The sequence below is a fragment of the Denticeps clupeoides genome, chromosome 11 (genome assembly GCF_900700375.1).
Source record: "Denticeps clupeoides chromosome 11, fDenClu1.1, whole genome shotgun sequence".
NCBI classification, from domain to species: Eukaryota; Metazoa; Chordata; class Actinopteri; order Clupeiformes; family Denticipitidae; genus Denticeps; species Denticeps clupeoides.
Genome location: NC_041717.1, coordinates 8,482,007 through 8,505,812, shown reverse-complemented (window position 1 = coordinate 8,505,812; position 23,806 = coordinate 8,482,007). Strand labels below are relative to the sequence as shown.

The following is a 23,806-nucleotide window of genomic DNA, read 5'->3' as shown; positions in this document are numbered from 1 at the left end:
CTGCAGGCAGCATTTTTTTTATTGCTCAGTCATACCCGTTTGGTAAATTAGTCTGGAAAAAGGAGCCCAGAGGTGAACGGCTGCTATAAACTGCTGTCTTTATAAATGTCCATTTCAGACGGGTGGGTCCACCACGTTTTATGTTTTAAACGAGGACTGCGGCCTGTCCAGTAATCACCGATATGAGGGGAGAGGGAGGAGACTAAATAGGACATTGATTTTGTACGGAAGCAGGTTTTGAGTGTTTGTGTTGCAGGTAACCGTTATCGACTGGAGGCGAGCGGTGTATTGACCTGCGGTCCGGACTCATTAACGGCAGCAGAGCCCGGGAGGCAGCCAATGAGACGCCATCGGTTTGCCTAACAAGCCCACCAGGCCCTCCGGCACAGCACGTCCGCCCTGTCCCATTAGCGACAAGGGACCCCATCTCGCGCCGCGAGGGCCACCATTCGTCGCCGCGTGAGGCCCTCCACGCTCCCCATCTGTCCCCGGGCGTCGGGGACACACGCTGACGCTGTGTCGCAGGCCACATGTGGTCGTTAAAGCGTATTATTGAAAATCAATAACTGCCCTGACATCGGGGGGGGGGACACTGGCGCAGATCCGTCTCCTTCTCTTCTTACCCCCTCAGACGGAAGCGGGGCGCAGACGTGGCGTATCGGGGCGACTGGGATCATAATGGGGTCCAATCCAGGCGTGCTCTGCGGTTTTCTGACCGGCCCTGTAACCGACACACGGTTGTTTACCACAGAAGCCGCCACTTTTCCGGGCTGATTTGCTTCGATCCCCCCGGCACCGGGTCACGTCAGGAGCCTCTCTGCGCGGGGAGCCTTCATTTATTTCCTCGCCAGCTCAATTTACTCCCCATTTCCGTTCATCGCCAAGTCAATGGATTTGCCAGCGTGGCACGGGCGAAAATTCATTTCCGACCGTTTGAAAGCTTTCGAAATTCTGTTCTCATTCAGGTCTCAGCGATATTTAATGCTTGAACAAAGAAGAAGAAGGAATCCCGACAACGACGAGCGTGACTTGGATTGTAGGACGGAGATGGATGGCGGCTCATGCGTCCCGTCTCAATCGCTTCTCTCCGCACCGCTATTTTGATGAAATCGCATTAAAATGTGTGTCTGTGGCCATTTTATATATCTATCTATCTATTTTTTTTTTCCTTTCCCGGTGTGGGCCTAACGCATTAGTTCCCACTCGGAGCGGTAACGAGTTGGGGGCCCGGGGGGCCCGGGGATCGCGTTTGAAACGCTCCCGGCTCAGCGATTCGGCAGTTCCGCTGTGAGAGCAAACCCATTACGCTCGTCGCGACCTCCGCTGCAGTCGGCGGGCCGCGGCTCGGACGCCTTTTTACGCGAAGCGTGGTCCTAATTGAGCCGTGTGATGGGGGGGGGGGGGGGCTTTTTACAGCTGCCCGCCTCAGCAGTGTGCTGCCTAACGTCTGCAAAACAGCCACGCATCAATCGACACCTTTCAAAGCAGAGACGCCACAGTAAACAGTCTCTTCATCTCAGGACCTTACAAAGACTCCACACACACACACACACACACACACACACACACTGGCAGAACGGTGGTAATACGCAAGCCGCGGAAAAATTAAAAGATGCGTGCAGCTGGGTGCATCTGGCCACGGCGGCGCCTCGCCACTCGGCCGCCACGGTCGTCGCTCAGGCCCGGAAAAGCCACATGGCGGTGGGCCGAGAGGAGGGGTCCCCCGAGACCCCGTCCAACTTGGCACATTTGAGGGGACGTTGATGGAATGTCCCTTCTTGTTGCAGATTCGCTAGTCAGACGGCCCGCTTCGTGGAGCCAGAACGGCGTTTCTTTTTTTTTTTATATCGAGCTCGTCGTGACAGTTTCTTCTTGTTTTCTTCTCTTTCGGTGTGAGTTTTGGCCTCGCTTGTCGTTGCCGAGATTGCCTCAGAGCCGTTTGGCAAGAGCCGAGATGGGACGATTGTTTTTGAGCCACAGAATGAGAATAATAACTTTATTCTGCCAGTAATGTGTGATAATTCATAAACATTTATGCTGTTTGACTCTTACAAATATATCTTGTCGAGAGTTGGCGGCCTTCACTCGTGCAGGAAGAGCAGACTTTATTAGCAGCAGTGCTGTAATCATTCCCATGTTTTATGGAGACACACATTTATTTCCAGAAAGTGATTATGTACGTCAGTTCATTGGCTCGTTTCTTGTACGCTGCCATTCAGCCTTCAGGGTCATTTCCAGTGAGAGTAAGAACGAATAAGGAAGAGTCATTTCCGAAGATCAAACTTGGTTTTCGGCCGTTGTTTTAACGGACAGAACAGTTGTTTAATATCAGAAACAAGGACATTTCCTGATAACCTGAATGCAAGCGTTTGCTGTCAGAGGTGGTTCATCCCGTCCTGATCAGGCTTTCGTCAAAAAACTGGTTAATTAAAAGCATGTGTTTAATTTTATTAGTGGAACCACCGATCGTCACAATCGGTTTGTCCTGACTTGTAATTTAAATTAAACATAACTGCCCTGTTAGATGGCGATCACCCTGACACTTGAATTGGATGTATATTAATATGTTATTGATGCAAAATGACTGACAACAATATATATCAATATTGACCACAATATTAAAAGAGATGGACAACAGAAGACCAGTGTGGGTGTCCGGTGGTATCTAGTGAAAGTGCAGTGATTGTCATTGTGAAACACTTCAGCACAGCACATGGTGAGACAATGAAATGTGTCCTCTGCTTTTAACGGTGCTTTGCTCAGTGGCACCTCAGTGGCATCTTGGCGGATCGGGATTCGAACCGGGACCGGGGCCGCTTCCTTAACCGCCACCGCTGCCCGCATCACTGTGTTGAGACCTGGGGGGTTTAGAGGAAAGCCCAGACCTTGAACTCCAGCTCCATGGTCCGGGTCTGACCCTCAAGTGTCCGCTGTTGATGCTTCTGGACACGCAAGTGTCCTCAGGGTCCAGAACCAACAATATAAACCCCGTTCCCACAAACCCACTGTTCTCTACTGCCTGAAACCAACCATAAAAATGATAACACTTTATGGGAGGTTTACAACAAGCTCTATATCACTATATTGTCACCTTTGTTTGCCGTGTTTCACCGCTAAATGATTCCAGCTTTGTCCGAAACTCAGAAGTAATTTGCATTTCGTTATAAAAATGTACATCCTCGCAGCCACTAGCAGCAGATATTTAACGTTTATGCCACGCTGTACCATGTGGAACGATCAGTAATAATCAGTAATAATTACTTCTCGTGGCCTCGAGCCTGAGGCAGCAGCACACTGGTGCCGAGCTCACACCGTAGAGCACGAACTCTTCTGTGTTATTACTCAAATGACAAGCTGTCCCGCTGGCAGACATGTGTACACTCGGTCCCGTCCTGGCCACCGTTTAGTACATTTTCTAATGTGCGGCTTGGGGGGAAAAATGCGGTGTTCCTGCTAGTCGGGTTCCCACTCACAAAAACAAAAACTCACAAAGTGGGCCTGTAATTGTAGCTAACAAGCAACCGGCAATTACGCGAATGACAGGGCGGCCTTGTTAAAGGCAAGAGCTGTACTGCAACTACAGAGCACCCGCCGGTGCTAAATACTCCACGCTGCACCAGAGGTGCCACACATACAGTACAGGCCCAAAGTTTGGACACACCTTCTCATTCAATGTGTTTTCTTTATTTTCATGACCATTTACGTTGGTAGATTCTCACTGGAGGCATCAAAACTATGAATGAACACATGTGGAGTTATGTACCTAACAAAAAAAGGTGAAATAAATGGAAACATGTTTTATATTCTAGTTTCTTTGCTCTGGTCACTGCTTTGCACACTCTTGTCATTCTCTCGATGAACTTCAAGAGGTCGTCACCTGAAATGCTTTTCCAACAGTCTTGAAGGAGTTCCCAGAGGTGTTTAGCACTTGTTGGCCCCTTTGCCTTCACTCTGCGGTCCAGCTCACCCAAAATCATCTCGATTGGGTTCAGGTCCGGTGACTGTGGAGGTCAGGTCTCCACTTTTTGTTAAGTACATAACTCCACATGTGTTCATTCATAGTTTTGATGCCTTCAGTGAGAATCTACCATGTAAATGGTCATGAAAATAAAGAAAACGCATTGCATGAGTGTCCAAACTTTTGGCCTGAATTTTTGTACAATATGTAGGACCATATAGTAGCATAATGTACATGGTAGCAACAGTTTTTGGAAATATATAAAAACGTTGTTCTTTGTTGGATTTCCTTTGTAACCAGTCAACAAAGTTTGCTGGGTTGTGGGGTGTTTTTTTGTATCTATAAAATCAAAGCATTAGAGCAGTTCTTCACTTTAAACTGATCTAATCTGTCCATTCGTGCAGGATCATGCATACGATAAAGTGATTGTCACATGTGATACACAGAAGCACAGCACACGGTGCACACAGTGAAATTTGTCCTCTACATTTAACCCATCACCCTGAGTGAGCAGTGGGCAGCCATGACAGCCGCCCGGGGAGCAGTGTGTGGGGACGGTGCTTTGCTCAGTGGCACCTCAGTGGCACCTTGGTGGATGGGGATTCGAACCGGCAACCTTCCGATTACGGGGTCGCTTCCTTAACCGCTAGGCCACCACTGCCGACCATATATGACTATATATAACATATATGACGATCTTCCAACTCTGTGTGCTGCACGGAGCACTGCAGTAAACTGTATTCCTGTGATTTCTGCACTTCCAGCACAAGCCTTGGTTTCCAAACTGTGGTGCTCTGGCTTATTGTCAAAGATTATTATTACGATTCATTTAAATGCAGTATCGACAGAGGACGACCGTCAACAAGGAATAATGTTCATATTAACGTTCAACGAAGCTGCGTAAACTGGTTAAACAGCCAAAATATTTTGAGCAGTGGCGAAAATTCTGCGAACCTCTGAAATAAAGTAATATGTACACAGTGAATAACTCTACATTCACTCTTTTAAAATAAATAAAAGCCTGCACACCGCACGGTCTGTCTGCATTTACATTTACGGCATTTATCAGATGGCCTTATCCAGTAGTGACAGGGACTGTCCCCCCCCGGAGACACTCTGGGTTAAGTGTCCTGCTCAGGGAAACGATGGTAGTCAGTGGGGTTCCAGTGGTTCCCACTAGGCCGCCGCCACCCCACCTGGCAGCGGAATGTTGAAAGATGGCGCGTATCCGGTATCTGCTCGCTAATGGCGGACCGACTCGGGCCTCCGCAGGCCGGGACACGGAGACCGCAGGCCGGCTGCGTTTTTATGGACAAACCTTCCGCTCCCTCATGCAACGAAGTCCATTTTACGCGCCGAAATGTTGTGACCGGACACAACAAGCCGCCAGTCGCCATGTCACCACTGTGGCTGGAGAGCAGCGTGGCCGCTTGTCGTCGCCTCGACGTGGGCGGAAATTCCACCCCGTAATCTTCCCCGCACAGGCCCGCTGCTGTCTTCGGTCCGGGGGTTCGGGGGTCCGAGGGTTCGAGGGTCCGGGGGTTCAGGGGTCCAGGGGTTCGGGGCTCCTCTCCTCAGGCCGCCTGGAATGTGCCATGAATCCCATTCCGGGTCTTTTTTTTTTAAACAACAGTGGAATTCTGGGGCGTCTTATCCGCAGAGCAATTTAGATGCAATCACCGTCCAATCAGTCTTTATAACAGCGGAGACAAACACGCGCTCCTGCTGGACTGACCGCTATGCATCCTGGGTAATTTATTGCTGATGGATCGTTATAATGTGATGAGCATCTGTAGCTTTTTTTTGTATTATCTTCCAAAATATTGTTAAATCTGAACCAAAATGAAGTACAACAAATAAATGAAAATGGCGAAGGGAGGTATTATAAACACTTGCTGTTCTTCTTCTTATTTTTCCAAGGCTGCATGTGCAGGACCTGAGTCTGGAGGGGACAACAGGCACCTTGGGCAAAGAGCAACAGCTACCCCTAGTGGCGGGTTGAGGATGATGCAGAAGATGCACGGTGGTCTGTGGTGAAGCGATCGAGACAGTGCAGCGCAGCACACGGTGCACACAGTGAAGCGTGTCCTCTGCATTTAACCATCACCCTTGGTGAGCAGTGGGCAGCCATGACAGGCGCCCGGGGAGCCGTGTGTGGGGAGGGTGCTTTGCTCAGTGGCACCATGGCGATTCAGGATTCGAACCTTCAGATTACGGGTCAATTTCCTTATCCGCTAGGGTTTCTGAACCTGAACTACACACCTCTGCTAATGCATGATGAACGTTCTGCTAATTACACTCAAATATCCTGGGCGACACCGTATTCCGTGGCAATTAGCTGGTATGCGACCTTGCCCTTTTGTACTGCTCTTTATTTCTTTCTCATTAACTTCATCACTTGCTGCACCGGTAGCTGCTGACATGTTCACAAGGTGTGCATTTTCAGTGCTGTTTGTGTAGAAGCACGTTTATTGCCTGGTTATTGAATTAAAATACCAGTATTAATATTAGGAAGGGTGTGTATGTGAGTGCATGTGTGCAAACCAAATGTATGCGTCCGCACGCTTTATCACCGGCCACTAACAATGAGAAATGAATGCATTAGTGAGGAGGTCTCCACTTTACCCATTAATAACAAACTGACTGGGAAAGGGGAACAGCAGGAATTAGTAATGCATTAAGGAGCGCTGTGCCGTTTCCATTATGGGGATACTTTGGTATTCCTTTAGCAGGAAGCGTTATTATCTCTTTAATTGAAGCCTGTGAAAGCGTGTATTAAAGTTATTTGAGGAAGGCAAATAAAAAGAAATTTAATGCCACCTATTTTTTATTTCCTTGCAAAATGAGAAAGACAGCTCTTTAAAGATATCAGTAAGTGTACAAAATACAATCATTGTAGGCCTTGTGATTAAAGGCCTTTTTTCTGCCCCACCCAACAGAACCAAACGTCCATAAATTATGTTACATAAGAGAGTCTCTGTAATCTCCTCCTTTTTTAATCTGTCAGATAAATCTCTTATTTATGATATCGTTAACATACTGAAATATATAAAGTGAAAGTAATTGATTTTGTCATGGTGATATACAGCACAGCACACACAATAAAATTTGTCCTCTGCATTTAATCCGTCACCCTTAGCGGGCAGTGAGTGTTTGGTGACGGAACCTGCTTCCTAACCCACTAGGCCACCACTGCCCCTATTTAATTCATTATTAGTGCTACACATTTGTGATAAATGTTTTGTGTTTAATGAGTAAAGTGTATTGATCTAAAGCATTTTTAATATGTGGTAAAAACAATGATACCAAGGGGACCTCAGTGGCACCTTGGCGGTTTAGCCATAATCATATATATTTTTAGTCTTGTTTGTAATGCTGTAAAATTCTACTTCTCACTGTATTTGCTAAGCATTGGCATCAATCTGCACAGACCACTAATAATAATGCAACATTGATCTAGTAAAGTGAAAGTGATTGTCATTATGATGCACAGCACACGGTGACACAACGAAATGTGTCCTCTGCTTTTAATCCATCACCCTCAGTGAGCTGTGGGCAACCATGACAGGCGCCCAAGAAGTGTGTGGGGACGGTACTTTGTTCAGTGGCACCTTGGTGGTTCGAGATTCGAACCAGCAACCTGATTACGGGCCGCTTCCTTACCCGCTAGGCCACCACTGACCCACGTCTCTTAAAGTTACATTTACATTTACATGTAAAGTCTACAGCAGTCCATCCATGCAAACCAGCAAGGTCACCCAAATATTCTAACAATGTAAGAAGTGTGACTAGTGTATCAAGTTGGCTTGCCATCTTTCAATCCATCCAATCAATCCATCAACAGGGCCTGAGTTCCACTTAATGCTGGGCACTTGCGCCCCCTAGTGAGGAGCCGCAGTCATTTACATTAAGCCTGTGTTCTTTTCTTCCCACTGGGAAACATCTACATTGTCATACTCCTGTCACCTGCCCTGTGACCACATTTTCACCCCATCATGTATAAACCATGCTGTCTGTCATTGTTGCATAGTATCTGTCCTTCGTCCATAATTAAGTGTTATGGGCCCCATTTGGACTCCTGCCTGCCCTTGTGGGAGTTCTTCTACCATTTGAACTGTGTGACTGGTTGCTCTGGCTTTCAATAAACTGCCCTTGCACCTGTTTTTTTGCCACAGGCCCCCAAATGGTACGCCTACATTCAGCTTAATTGATTTTCATGCTGATTATTGAGTTTTCAGCCATGACAATAGACTAAATTGTTCCTGATGTGCATGGTGGAGCCCGTTGCCTGTTCTAGCATTCTATCCTTCAGAAAGCATTGTGGAGATTAATCTTCAGGTTTCCATCTTGAGTGGGTTTAGAGAACAGATGGATGAACAAAACGTGCACTGCTCTTAAGGAAAAACAAAGAGTTGTGTTGGCTCCATGTCCTCCACCCACTGCCATGTCCCTCACCTACATCCAAGGCGATGCCATTCAGACTTCACACCACATATGCAGGGATGCTCAATCGGACAGGCAATGAGATTACATCGCTTGTCATTTTCTTATCTGGGACGGACTGAGGTCCCTGTGGGACCTTCCATCCAGTGGGAGGATGGCTGTTGTAAAATGATTCCTGGACTGCCAATGCAAATCAGCACCACTGGAATTGTGACAGTTTCTCATTGTGACATTTGACCAGACATATCACATGTTTCCAAAGGCCTCCTGTTTTTGCAAACATGCTGTGAATAACTTACCACTTGGATAACTTACCATTCTGTAAATCATAACCTCTGGGTTGTTTGAACCCAAACCCGCATAACGTGAGTATGTTGCTTCCACAGCCCCTGAGAGCAGTAACTTTAATCAACCTCCAATTGGTTACTCAAAGTTAATGCTCTTGCACGGTGCATACATAAAGACATTTTCAATGGATTTTCTTTAGGTTAAAATAACAATGCATATTGACTAGGGATATATGGTATTCTTATTTAATAAGGTGTAATCCTTCTGGAGCTGGAAGAAATTGTGTTATTGTATAATTGAACCCTACAGAAAGAACGCAATCTGTCACAGTTGTAAGTGTTTTGTTGCATTTACATAGTTTTTTTTCTTGACAGATATATACGTATACTTGCATATTTCCACTGAAGGATGATGATAAAGTGGTTAATGCTGGTACATCCACTGAGGTATGAGGTATGATAAATGCCCCATTTCTAGAGTAACAAACTGTCAATTTCCTTTCACAGTACATTACTGGGAACTTGCCCACAGATGAAGGTCCTTCAACCTCAATGCACAATCTAAGCAGTGTAAGAAGCTGTGTGCAGTTGTCCATATTTTAATGTTATTGTCTGACAGTATCTCATTTATTTAATTATTTTTGCCTTCCTAGTTGCCAGCAAAGGAGCTGTCTAAGGTCCATCTTCAAAAACAAATAAGAAAAAGCGACATGGAGATGGACCTTGCACAGCTTCAAATGGAAGTCAAAAAAATGTAAAACTGGACACAAAAATTTTAATTCCTGGAGCAACACCTTAAATGACAGTTGAGAACTTGTGAGAATTTTAATCTGTTGCATGTTAAAAGTGTCGTGTACATAAAGTAATGTAACAAAAAACACAATTTATTTCTTTTTACTTTCATTGTCAGGAAATAGAGAAATGTACTGCACAGCAGACCAGTGCAAACGATTTAATGAAAGACATTTTGACAAATCCTGCCTCTCAAAAGTCTTCCATCTCTGTTGTGTGCATCTCTCTAGGCCATCTTCTACAATACAAGGAGGGTGGCTCTCTCCTCTTAGAGTGGCAATGTTGTGAAGCACAACACGAGCCACTATGGTTGCATGCCCTCTCTGGACTGGCACTGAAGCCTGGCCTTGAGGATCCCTATGGTCATCTCCACCAGGGCCTGCGTTCGGCTGTCAGCCTGGTTAAAGCGTGTCTGTGGTCCAGGATCATTAAATATCATTAAATAGGGCAGACATAGTAAAAAGAATAAAAACATTGTAAGAAGCAAAACTTGCTGAAATGTGTGGCATGATGAGGACTTGCGGAAAATTCTGGCATCATTCACAGATCCTGGCCATTTTGCCTCAACATTAGTAATGATGTGGGTTACCTCACATATTACCTATAGTTACTGGATGTAATGAGTTTACTGATTTTAACAAGGCAGAAAATTAAGGTCACAAAATCAAGTTGTTACCTGCACATTGATACTATGAAGAGATTTCCTATTAACGTAGTCTCCCTCATTGATTGAAGGAGCTTTAATAGGAATGTGGGTGCCATCAATGCACCCAAATACATTTGGAAACAGTGAAATAGAAAGCCATATATGGAAGTATCAAGTATGTGTGTGTGTGGATAAATACATGTATATATCATATATATAAATAGTATGACTAAATTAAATATGCATAATAGATTTTACTACAGAGAACACATCTGCCACTTTGTGTGTCTTTAATAACACACAGAGGTTGATGGCCAGGGAATTGTACAAACGTGTGTAAGAAGCGTTTAGGTAGCAGACACACAGTTGCCTTTCCCACGTGCTCTGAATCACCCACATTGTACAAGAATGGCCGTTGGATGGTTTCTGCTGAAAACCAGTAACGATTCAAGTAATAATTGATTCAAATAACCATTAGAAAATGAAAAGATATCAATACATGGTCTTATAACTCTCTTCAGTAACCTTCTGAAAAAAACTAACCCTGGAACCTAACCTGCTACCAAGCACCAAGCAGGTTATCTTCAGAGAGTAAGTTGCTATGGTTACGTACATACCCAGAAAGTTACCTCCATTTTTTTTAACCAAAAAGTTGAGGTTTTCCACTAATTTACCCTTAAACTTAGCCGGGTATGTCACATAACCTGCATCCTGGAATCCATCCTGATCAATCCAAGCTGAGACCAATCAGCCGAGATTGGTCAGGACTCCATAAGAACAGGCAGTCGGCGTGGCTGCATTAATGTGGAATCTGACTTTGCCGTCATGTTTTTTTCAGTTCCTGTCTGTTTGTTTTTGTTCTTTCAGTGTTCCCTTTGTTCTGGCCCATGTGCCTGCTCTGTTGGTAGTTATAATAAAATCCCTTTAGTTCTTTGAAATTGTCCTTCTCCTGTGCTTCATTCCCCCTATGACCCCAAGTCAATATCATGTTTCTTTTAAAATGTGTAATGTACTGCTGCCAAACTTTTGTCTGCATATGGTATATGAATCACAGTGAATAGCTCCCTGTAGTTTTGTACAATGGTTACCACAGAAAATATTTAAAACATATGTCAGCGTGTCTTGGCTTCATTGATGTACGCTGACAATGCATCAGTATTAAAAAAAACTACATGCATGTCAACAAATTAAAAAAACTTACACATCAATGTGCTTTATTTAATTTATCCAGGCCAACTGGCTCAACTGGTTCCTGTTGTACTGAATCCAAGACTAGCAACCAAAAAAACAAAAATGCTGCTCTGTGTGCCAAGCTAAGTAAGGGTGGGGAGGGAGTTGCAGCACCCCCTGGTGGTTGGCAGGGGACCTGCATGTCTACACCTACACATAAACACATCTACAAAAAGTTAATGTTAGTTCATTTAAGGTCAGATTAGAAATTACAATCAGTCAAAGTAATGGTGAAACAAGTGCAAGTTTTTGAGTCTTTCATTTAAAAAAAATGTTCTGAGACCCCTCTCCAAACATTAAACACTGTGTAAATGAGGACAGTCACGTCATTTATTGCTCCTGTGCACCTTATATTAGGTGTCCAATTAGACCACATTTTGGACTAATTGAACAAGTACATGCAGGAGTAGCCCCTCACAATGACATCAATGTTGGCATTAACCTTTTTCACCAACCTTGACACGGTGTGGATAATGTGTTGGAAAGTGTCAAAAATCTGTAGGATGTGCTGGAAAGTTTGATCTAGGCTCCACGTCAAATGGCCAGTGTTGGGAAGGTTACTTTTAAAATGTATTCCACTACAGATTACAGAATACATGCCCCAAAATGTAGTTTGTAACGTATTCCGTTAAGTTACTCAATGTGAGTAACATAGTCTGAATACTTTGGATTACTTAATATTGTCATGCTTTTTACAACTACATGAATGTGGAAATCACAGATAATAAAAAAATGTGTTTTTCCTCAACCATTTCTTTATTTATAAAGCTGAAAAGTGGAAGAGTATTAGACAAACATAAAATATGCCATTGAAAATTATTTACTGTTATGGTCACCAACATATTCCATCACTTAGTTCAAATAAAAAGGGAAAAAAAAACACAAGTGAAAAAAACAGCATTTTCAATTACCCTCTTCCTGATTAGGACAAAAAAGTAATATATAAAACAATTCTCAAAAATTCAAAATATACTTTTTTGGCATTTACTGTCAATATTATTCTTCCACAAAATTTCAAAATACTAAAGATCCTTCAATACAAATCAGATATTTTAAACTTGATGTGACAATGACAAAATGCACTTTAATCCTTGCCACCAGATATAATTTTGAACACAAGATAATGTATGTTTTAATTCAACATTACTTCATGGCCATTTAACAAAGGCATGCAACAAGAACCATCTAAGGTGTCAGTGCTGAACTGTTTGGGTGAAAAACTTAAATCCCCCCAAAAATCCAATAATTGGTTAACAATTGCCATAAACATATGAGGTGCTGCTTTTCTAATTCATATTTATTATAAAAAATGATAGGGTGGTAGTAGACTAGTGGGTAAGACACTCGCCTGTGAACCAAAAGACCCAGGTTCAAATCCCACTTACTGCCATTGTGTCCCTGAGCAAGACACTTAACCTTAAGTTGCTCCAGGGATACTGTCCCTGTAACTACTGATTGTAAGTCGCTCTGGATAAGGGCGTCTGATAAATGCTGTAAATGTAAATGTAAATGATTATAAAAATGCATGAATTAATTATTCCTCGCACTCATACTGAACTTGGAGAAAACGGAACATTTTGCGGACACGTTTGGCACTATTAGACACACTTGTGCTTGCTCTGGAATGGGCAGATAGCTTTAGAGCATGCCGGGCAGTGCTCCACGCAGTGCTGCCCGGCCGGGCGCGGATCAGACCGTCGAGTCATCCATTTATTTCGACAAAGTAACTGTATTCTGATTAGCACTCATATAAACGGTAACTTAACGGAATACAATTACTCACATTTTGTATTCTAAATACATAACGCCAGTATGTGTATTCCGTTACTCCCCAACACTGCAAATGGCACTCAACTCAGTGGAGACCTACAGGACGTTACGTGATTTAAGTGTATATGTGTGTGTGTGTATGTGTGTGTCTTTAAATATCTATGCATATGTATGTTATGCACTTCAACCTGTCTAAACAGTTTATTGTACTCATGTAATAACCTGTAGAAGTGTTTGACTCTGTCCAGGTTGCCAGGGATTTCCACTCATCAGGCCAACCCTCGCTTGTGTTCTTTTTTGGGAAAACTGCTCCTCCAACAGTTATAACAAGAGATGGATTTGGAGAGAAATTTAGCCATGACCGCAAGTTCAAGTTCGAGTGGGGCAGTGGTGACCTAGTGGGGCAGTGGTGACCTAGTGGTTAAGGAAGTGGCCCCGTAATCAGAAGTTTGCTGGTTCGAATCCCGATCTGCCAAGGTGTCACTGAGGAAAGCACCATCCCACACACTGCTCCCCTGGCGCCTGTCATGGCTGCCCACTGCTCACTCAGGGTGATGTGTTAAATGCAGAGGACAAATTTCACTGTGTGCACTGTGTGCTGCGATGCTGTGTATCACAAGTGACAATCACTTCACTTTACTTTCACTTTAAAAACTTTAAAGCTTAATTGTCATTTCAGCTACATACAAGTTAGACGGTACAAAATGAAACAAAACAATGTTTCCCCAAAACCTGGCACTACATGTAACATTTAAACAAAGTTACATACTGATAAAGAGCATATGTGCAATATCAACCAACCAGGCTTCATGGAACAAGAATAACATTTAAGGCAAACGAAACCTGTAGTCGACAAAAAGACAGATAGTGAAAAGAATGTGTTGTAAATGTCCATTATGAAGAGAAGAGAGACTACGATGATCTTTCAGAGGGTCACCACAGCCACTTCTTCCATAACAGCTAAAGCTTCAGGGATCTTCAAAAATTGACCCGTAGCATTATAATGGACACGTAATGTACACCATGACACTGGACATGTACACTCTGCACTGTCCAGTACCTCCAAACATGGACACTGCACTCTGGACTTTTCCACCACTACTTTTTTCTTTTCTTGGACAAATCATCACCAACTCTGCACTGACACCAATTGCAGGCTCACTCTACACTGGAAGGGGTTCCTTCTCTGTATCACTCCTTCCCATGGTTCCTTTCTTTTTTTCTCCCTCCTAGATGTTTTTTTGGGTGGAGTTTTTCCTTGAACACAGAAGGATCAAGTGTGGGGGATGACATACTGTATGTGAAATATATAAGAAATAAATGTTGTTGTTGAGGTTATCTTCTCGTCACTTCAGAAAAGTGACAAAGAGCTCAACTTGTTCAACTGGCCTTTAACTAACCCTGGTCTCAACCCCACAAGTTTGATCCACAGAATCCCCGCCTCTTAATTCTGCTAGCAGAATCCACCAGACACCTTCAGAGGTCACCTTTGTGGTTCAGAGCAGCGATCTTCAAAGAGCCCATTAAAACGTACACGCCGTCTGCACTGGGCCCCGCCCCCCGCGACGAGGCCCCGCCCTCGTGAGAAGTCCCCGCCCCCCGAACCAGCTGATGTCTGTAAATGCCTCTGCAACAGCGCGGCTAGTCAGACATGAGCGTTTCCAGTCAGCACGCCAGGCCGCAAAAAAGGAAAACGGCTCCGCCGACGACCTCGACGGGAGATTCGGTCTGATTCCCTCCGTCCGTCGCCGCGCTGGAGAAGACGTTTTAGCAGCCGCAGCACTTGAGGCAACTTCGGGCTAGCTGGCTAGGTAGCTGGCGCGGCCGCGGCTCTTCCCACTTCCACGGCTCCAGAACGCTGCTGACGCCGGTAAGAGACGAGCCGTGAGAGCCGCCCGGTCTCGCCGCGACACGACCTCCCCGCGGCCGTCGGTATTTTCTGCCGGGAACCAGCGGCGGCCGCCGCGAGTTACGCGCTAGCTGAGCACTTCCTGACTTAGCCTGCGAGCTAACAGGCTGGTAATGTGCTCCAGCCTGGCTGTATGCAGATGGGGGGATGGGGCTGCTGCCTTTTATTTCTTTTTAAAGGCTCCCATCTCTGCATCTTGAGTTAAACGGCCATTCACAAAATAAAAAAAATCACATTCCTGCCAGTACTCAACCTACTTTGTTGTCAATAGATGGCCAGTCAATATTATTCTACAAATAGCCACCAGAAGCAGCCATTGGAAATTTACATTGTTAAATATTAGATGCAACGTCAGCCCTGTTTGTCCCAACGTATTAAAAAAAAAAAAGTTGTAAATGTGTATGTCATGAACCGTTCCTGCTGAAGTTCAGGAATGGAGAGGCCGGCCGGAGCTGAGCCCTGGGGCAAGCTGGTGAAGGTGGACTCGGGTTCCGGAGCAGAGGTCCTGCTGGTCAACAGGGAGTGCACTGTCGGCAGGAGGAAAGGTGAGTGGGCCGTACAAAAATGGAATAAAACCCACGTTAAACTGCGACAACCCTGCTTTCACTTTTAATTTCACTCTAGATATTTGGTGTGAAAGTGAATTTCTGTGGGTTTTTTTTTTTTTCCTTTTCTTGTGTGCAGATGACTCTTTTATATGTACAATGTTCTGCTGCCAGACCCAGACAGTTTATTTTAATTATAGTGCCTGCCCTCACACAACCAGTGCACCTCACTCTCCAGTGGCGGCTTTAGTTCTATGAACTTGGACCCCCCCCGCCCCCCAAAACACTCCTCATGACAAAGGCGTCTATTGAGAACATGCGTGCAGAATATTAAGCAGTTTTTTTGTATGGGATCTACTTTGGGAAAGGTTATATGTCCCTGGCTCTGTCTGCGTCTGGCCCATTATGTTGAGATTCTTGTCTGGCTGCTTTCTGAGGAACGGCATTTTATTTGTCTGTCTGTCTGCATTTTGCGTGGGACACTGCTTCCATTTTAGTTTTTTTTTTTTTTTTCTTGGTCCAAGTTTAGTGCATTGGTTTATTTTTAGTACAATTGATTATCTATTAATATAGTTTTATATCCTTTTATTCTACAACCTTTTTATTATGAGATGTCAAGAGCAACGGGATCAGCTTATCAGTCAGTATTTTGTCTTGCAAGGGCGACATACCATATGGTTACTCAGTGGGATGTGTGAATAACTATATTATTGTTGACATTGGTCCTGTCTGTTTATCTGATGTTAGTCATGATGCTCGATCATTCTTGCCTTTTCTATTTGGATCGTATTTTCTGTGCACTGAACTGCCCTTTGACTGAGTACGGCACCATAATTTGTTCAGACACATTTCTTTTTTATGTGTAGGCTGTGATCTTTCTTTTCCTTGCAACAAACTGGTCTCAGGGGATCACTGCAGAATTGTGCAGGATGAGCTCTCAGGGGAAGTGTGGCTTGAGGATATGAGGCAAGATTTATTTGTCTTTTAAAAAAATAATAAAAATTGTAAGTTATCATATAGGTCTACACTTGAATGACAAGTTTATTACTTAATTGTGGTTTGGATTCATTTGACCGACATTGACAAGTCACCTAATGAAAATGTGTGGTTTCCTTCATTCACAGCACAAATGGCACAGTAATCAACATGTCCAAACTGGTGAAGAAGCAGAAACATTTTCTGCAAAATGGAGACGTCATCTACTTTGTATACAGAAAAAATGAGCCAGAGCAAAGTGAGTATCTTAGTTGGAAGCACTGATGGTCCGTGCTTCTTTTTTACCTCTTTTAACATTGGTTTGGTGGAGATCTGACTGTTATTTAGAGAATTGTGTGAAGAACCTATCTTGCTTTCTTACAGACATTGCATATGTTTTTCAATCCATGAAGCCCCTTCATGCCATTTCACAGAAAGGTACATCAAAATTTCTGCATAAACCTCTAAGGAACAATAAAAAGTGTGTTCTATGCAATATGATAAATGAATATATTGTCTCTGATATTGCATGATTCAAGGTATGTAATGTATAGATTTTTTTTAAAACCCAGATTGTTCCGAATAGCACCACATAAATGTATTAAGGCTGACAATTGTACTGCTAAAAATTATTATTATTATTATTTTTTTTTTTTCCCCACCCCTCCTCACTTTTTTCATGATCAGTAATATTTTGTGGAAGTGTATAATGTTAGTCTCTCTGTATGTATAATCATTGTGAGTGGACTGATTTGTGATTTTAATTAATTGGTTTCACACTTGATTAAGAGGAAAATCTTTTCTTGTACAGCATGTACTGTACATCCCAAACTGGACAGCAAGGTGAGGAATAAAGGAAAACAGTTCGCACCCCAGGAGCCTGTTCTGGAGGAGCCCCAACCCTCCACCTCCTCTTCCCACTGTTACAGCACCTCCTTTCTCACATCTGCACCAGGTACTGCCTCGCTCCTCCTGCAGGCCAGCTCTGCCCGCCTGGTCTGCAGCTGAAATTTCGCATTTAAAGGAAGGCAGCTGTGGTGTGTTTATAATCTGTGCCACGGAAATGAAGAGTCATCATCTTCCATCTCCCAAAATACCCTTTCAGGGAGCGCGGTGGAGCCGGTCATTAGGCCTCTCAGCTTGAGGGAGATGCTTCAGAGTGAAGAAGGCAGCAAAGTGGCTCTAAAGGAGGGGGAGGAACTGGAACCTCCAGACAGAAAGAGGAGAAAGATTGTCCCTGGTGAGGCTGCAGCTTCTCGGGATAATTTTTTTTAATGGTACATTAGAAAGTGACATTAAATAGATGGAGCATGGAGTGCTGGGCTTTTATGTGCTTACCTTGTTTCTTTTCCTTTCTGTTTTCCCCTGAAAGCGAGTGATGAGTTTGATTGCTCTCATTCCAAGAGCAGCGATGGTGCATCTGTGCCGAAGCAGCTGGGGGTTATCGAGCTGGTGAGAAAAGACAAGGGAGAGAACATCAAAACAGACAAGATGGAGGAATCTCTGACTTGCATCATATGTCAGGACTTGCTGTATGACTGTGTGAGGTATAGTTCTCTAACAATCCTACGTTTAATACAATGTGGGGAATATAAGCGAGTTACTGTATTTGTTGCTGCTAGACAGACAAACATATTACACACACAAACCAAGCAATTGAAAAATATTGGTATATCTTTGAAGCAAAATTCCAGTTGTCATTTTATCGGTTGAAATTAGTCAAAAGTACGGAAAAAATAAATACAATTACGGCAGCATTATTGTAAACCACTAACGGTCTCTAAACTTGTGCTTGTAGCCTACAGCCCTGCATGCATACGTTCTGCGCTGCCTGTTACTCTGGATGGATGGAGCGTTCATCCCTCTGCCCCACCTGCCGATGCCCAGTGGAGAGAATCCGCAAAAATCACATCCTCAACAACTTGGTGGAGGCGTATCTGCAGCAGCACCCAGGTAGTGTTGTCCTACCTGAGAATTAAAGTTACATGTAGCTAGTAAGATTTATGCACAACATTTTCATCCCAGTTCATGTGAGATGCGAGTGTGGCTCAGTTATTGTCATTGTGAAAATTCCCTGAATTTCATGGATTGAATGAATAGAATAAAGAGGTGTGTGTGTGTGTGTGTGTGTCCCCACAGAGAAGTGTCGCAGCGAGGAGGACCTGAAGAGTATGGACTCGAGGAATAAGATCACTCAGGATATGCTCCAGCCCAAAATTGAGCGTTCGTTTTCTGATGAGGAGGGCAGCTCGGACTACCTCTTCGACCTGTCCGACAATGATAGTGACACTTCTGATATCAGGTATGTCAAGTTGCGGTCCTTGTTCAATGTGCTAATGAATCCGAATGGGCTAAAAGACCACTGCAACTTTAACCATTTTTTTTACAAGATGATTGGTCAAATATCCCGCCAGGAGCTTTGTTTCATGCTTATTTACCAGAAATTGTCCCCAGCCGTAATTCTTAGATGTGTTTTGTGGAAAATGTCTCATTAAACTACCTAGTGACCTTCCTTCCACACATCCATAAAGTATGGATTGAAATTTTGTGATGTCATGTTCCCTGCCACTTATAGTCTGTTTGCATCCACAGCCAGTCATATTTAACATGCAGACAGTGTCCAGGCTACAGAAAGGACATGAGCCAAGCCCTATGGATCTCAAATCCACATCCTGATGAGGGCGTGGCAAAACCTCTAGGGGAGGGACCATCTACCTCCTCATCTGATGCGACTTCAGGTACCTCTAAAACCTTGTGCTGGCAAGATGAATTTTAACCATGTAGCAATGTTAGTTTGTTAATGTTTGGGGGGAAAAATGTGAAATTATTTAAAATTGCATGAAAATGTGTGAGACTGCGTAGTACTCAATCATGGAGTAATATGTCTGCCATTAAATCCTAGCTCGATTACTTACTGGCTATTTTGTTTAGCATGATCCCGCCCCTAATAGTATAGTATAAAAGATTAATCACATTAGTGTTCGCGGTATTTGGCTTTAATCAGAAATACACTTTCTACATTTGCCTAGGTTATTTAGTCCATAAAAAATAATGCTAACTTGCAAAAAATGGACGCGGTATTTATTTATTTATTTTTTATAAGGTCCTGCTTTTAAATAGAGATGAGAATTTTGGTGGTCTTCCATATCCCTTCAGTTCCAACACTCCGGGAGTTCCAGTGCCCCCCTCATGGCAGCCATATTATCTGCACCTGCTGTCTACAGCCAATGCCAGACCGGCGCTCGGAGCTCACTGGCCAGCAGCTCTCCTCTCAGCAGTGTGAGTGGTCATTTCCTCGGCCTCAGCGAAACTGTGACCGATTGCTCTTGGGTTTAATTTTGCTGACTGTTTCCTGTGTCCTGTAGGCATGGTGTGCCAGCGGCCCTTCTGCCACTTATACTGGGGGTGCCAGCGGCTGGGCTGCCAGGGCTGCTTAGCACGCTTCAGCGGTAAGCGTCTCTGTAGACCTGAAGAATTTAATCCTGTATGGTCCAGGCGGTCAGTACGACGTTTTATTTTAACATCTGAGTATTGCAGAGTTAATCATGTACACACCCCAATTCACCCACAGAACTCAACCTCTCTGACAAATGCCTTGATGCCGTTTTGAACAGCAACAATTACGAGTCGGAAGTTCTGCAGGTAAAAGCCAATGCTCTTGGTCCACCGTGCACTTTCACGAATCAAGAGTCTTGTTTTTTTTTTTCCCTGCTCACTTAATTGTGTTCTCTGTCGACAGAATTATCTGTCCTCAAGGGGAAGATCGTGGAGGGAGATGCTGCTGGAAGGCCTTCAGGCAGTCCAGCAGGGCGTTTACCATCTGTCTGGTGCGTGATCTCCACCACCCACACCCTCGTGCTGCTATATGATCCTGCCTAAAGCAGAGCTCAACAATAACTTTCTAACTCCAACCTCGGGGGGGTGGGGGGGTGGTGGTAATGAGGCCGGTTCCACACCGCCAAATCACCTCTGTTCAATTTCAGACCATCTTTTCTTGAGTAAAATACCGAGAGCTGATAGGGATTCTTTTCTTTTATCATAGTGCTACTGTGAAACATGACACAAATTACCTATATGCTTTTTAAACTGTTAAACATAATCAGACATCTTTTCTTTGTTTCTGAAATTAGCTCTAATATTACATGGTAATTTTCAATCACACTGATGTAGCCAAATCCTGAAATCGTATGAAAGTTAATGTTCTTTTTATATCCCACAAACATTTGTAGTGTTGACGTGCTTGCTGGTCCAGCAAATATGGCCTTCAGCCTATCACTGTTGTCGAGCCATGTTCTGGATAAACAACGTTAATATATATTTATTTTATTTGTGCGCAGATTATCGCATCAACGCCAGTGCAGTTCTGTGCTACTGTTGTGGCCTACGGGTTTTTAAGGAACTGGCTTACAAGTACAGAGAGAACATTCCCACTTCAGAGCTTCCAGGTGAGCTGCTTTCTGGTCATGTGACTCTGTGAATCATTGTATCCTCTTAATGGGGGTTGTCTTGGACCTAGGTTCCTCCTTTTTTGCATGTGAATGATTCACAGCACAACACCCTTTTTTTTTTTTTTTTATTTTTTTTTTTTTTTTTAAATGATAAGAGAACTGTTCTACAATAGTCTTGTTTTTTCATTCTCTGAAATTTTTCTCCACGAAATAGCTTCTGTGACATCCCGGCCAGACTGCTACTGGGGTCGCAACTGCCGAACACAAGTCAAAGCACATCATGCCATGTAAGTCTGCATAGCCCAATGTCATTTTATGTTGATAGACCTTAAGATTTCAGGCAATGCATTTGACCAGCAGAGGGCGACAGATATTATCTGCTCTTCTCTTGTATTTTAGACATGGACTGTTAGAATATTTAACTAACTTTTTATATCGTATGCTTTTGCATGAATTTTAATTTATTTGGCTTCCCATTTAACATGTTCTTCTCTTTGTGTTTCAGGAAGTTCAATCACATTTGTGAGCAGACCCGTTTTAAGAACTAACAGTCATCTGCAGCGGCATTTGAAGAAGAGATGTTCCTCTGCACCCTGTACTGTTTTGAAAAGTAATTTATCCTGTGTACCTCGTATCACAAAACCTTCAACCCTGGCAATAGTGTTTTATGAAAACTTCTCAGATACTGCAGCACTTTGCCACATTCCGCTTGTAAATACATCTGTCACTTTTACCCTGATTTTAGTTTTTGAAGAATTGAAATCAAATGGCACTTGGAAAAAAAGTGACAACCAGAAATCCTGTGGAGTTTTATTCCATTACTTCCCCCATCGTATTTGTGCTAAAGATTTTTCTATTAGAGGAGTCACTAATCAAAGCAGACTTCCTCTCCATTGTGGTGACGTGGCCTAACCGGCGTGCCTATGTAGCTTGTAGCTGTATACTGGACTGCGGTTGTACCCTCCTAGTGTGAAGTGTATTAGTCTGCGTCTCCTTGCATGTCATTATCATGGTGGAATGGCATGGGCGGGGGAATCCCTCTGGTCGCTCAGCAGACCAAGCCATCCAGCACATGACCGTTATCGCTGGTTGTGTCCTGAGCATTTTACACAATTGATGATGGTGGTGGACTGCAGCAATGCACTAAAAGTATTATGGCACCATTTTAATCAAACAGTTGCTGCTTCCATATAGTCTACTCAAGCTAGGGAGACTATTTAAATTGTGTATTTAGAGGTAAAAAGGCTAGTTTTTTTTTGTGCTACTTGAACATGTGCAGGTATTTAAAAAAAAAAAAAAAAAAAAAAAAGCCATGGAAAACCAGTGTAGAATAGGCTGCAGTGTGAGACCATGTGATAGTTGTATAGGATTACATCTCTCAGTGAGAGGAATCAGACTGCAGACTAATGTGTTGAAACTGTGCCATTTTATCTGAGGCCGGGGGGCTCGGCTGTGCGCTTTGCTCGGGATAATCAACGCTAAGCTGATTAAAGCAGTGCATTTATAGACGCTTTGTCAGACCTAGTGATAATCGGCCGGGTCTGGCACTCCACGATAAATCTTTCAATGGTCTTCCACACCAGGAGGATTAAATTCCTCTTATCAGCGATACATTGTTGGAATTTACACATGAACCTGATCATGTGATCATTATTGAGTAAATCAAGTCCATTAGCAGTATTTAAAATAAATAAATAAATAAAGGTGCCAATGCCTGTGACATGTCTACACTTTTTAAGGACCTTGATCCTTGTAATGATGTATACCCCCCTTTCTTCTGCCCTCTCCCATCTCTATTGAAATGCTATAGGGATTGAACAGCTTGGCCCTGTGATTGGGTCAGTCTGATATGATGAAGGCCTGGTGTCAAGTTCTATGAACCAGGTTTAGTTTATCATGTTGAGTTTTGCTGAGTTAATTTTTTGGACATTTCTGGTTTTATATTTTCAAAACTTGTTAGATGCTTCTGTATGCTTTTTCATACATTATGTTTAGTGTGTAATATTACTTTTCCTATGATTATGTAGTTAGTACCACATTTTTCAGGTGTTTTAATGTTTAAACAGTTAATGCTTAATTCCCGGGACATAATTCCTAAAGCAATACCTAAAGTGGGTTCATTTGGACACGTTGTCCGCTTGCATGGCTGATGGGTGGGCCCTGTTGTGGACTTGGGCCCTGAACCTGGCCGTTCGTCTTGATTACTGCCGGCAGGTTGCAGTTTCCTGGTTGTTGACTGGCACTGTGGCATTCCTCAGCAGCTCAGGTCCTCACACAACCTCGGCCAATCCGCCCCGAGCCGCTGCATTTTAATTACATCCAGTGGGAGGACCTCTGCACCCTAAGCCTACAACAGTGCGAGCCGCCGGTCAGGAACTGTTCCCCCCCCCACACACCTCGCCACCGCCTCCTCCTTTCCTCAGTCTGCTTTGCATTTTCTCAAAGGGAAACGTTTGTACTCCAGGGCAAATATTTACTCACTTCGTGAGAACGTCTGAAAAGCACCGCGCACAGCACACGGGGGCAGGTTAATTCTACCTCATCAAAGCTCACTACCAGTTCGAAAGGAGAACAATCGCTGTCTGTGCTTTCTGTTCGGCAGGTTTAGAGTAGGTGACGACTGATGGGCCATATAGTAGAGCACTGTTATGTTTAAATGCCTTTTTGAGAGCTTTTAGTGCCTCCTATGTTTTAGCAATGCTAAAGAAATTTATTATGTAGAATCTAACAAAAAAATCTGTTGTATTTACTGCACTAATAAACATTTGCATTGAGTTGTTTGCAGTTTTCATAAAGTGCATAA

At 43.6% G+C, this 23,806-nt stretch overlaps 1 protein-coding gene across 1 annotated transcript; it reads left to right on the top strand.

Moving 5' to 3' along the window:
* Positions 1-14,702: 14,702 nt before the first annotated feature.
* chfr (checkpoint with forkhead and ring finger domains, E3 ubiquitin protein ligase) lies at positions 14,703-23,777 on the top strand. Its single transcript, XM_028996033.1, has 18 exons — positions 14,703-14,996; positions 15,462-15,580; positions 16,447-16,546; positions 16,705-16,814; positions 16,940-16,993; positions 17,367-17,510; positions 17,661-17,795; positions 17,928-18,102; positions 18,354-18,508; positions 18,695-18,857; positions 19,148-19,293; positions 19,712-19,834; positions 19,921-20,004; positions 20,127-20,197; positions 20,295-20,382; positions 20,893-21,000; positions 21,218-21,290; positions 21,509-23,777. The coding sequence occupies exons 2-18, from the start codon at positions 15,469-15,471 to the stop codon at positions 21,549-21,551; spliced, it is 1,884 nt and encodes a 627-aa protein (XP_028851866.1). The 5' UTR covers positions 14,703-14,996; positions 15,462-15,468; the 3' UTR covers positions 21,552-23,777.
* Positions 23,778-23,806: the final 29 nt, after the last annotated feature.

Bases quoted from the DNA above. Each gene is read 5' to 3' on its own strand.
- chfr (XM_028996033.1), top strand. From the start codon at position 15,469: ATGGAGAGGCCGGCCGGAGCTGAGCCCTGGGGCAAGCTGGTGAAGGTG. The intron at 17,796-17,927 runs GTGAGGCTGCAG...TTCCCCTGAAAG, and splicing joins GAGGAGAAAGATTGTCCCTG to CGAGTGATGAGTTTGATTGC. The intron at 19,835-19,920 runs GTGAGTGGTCAT...TGTGTCCTGTAG, and splicing joins GCAGCTCTCCTCTCAGCAGT to GCATGGTGTGCCAGCGGCCC.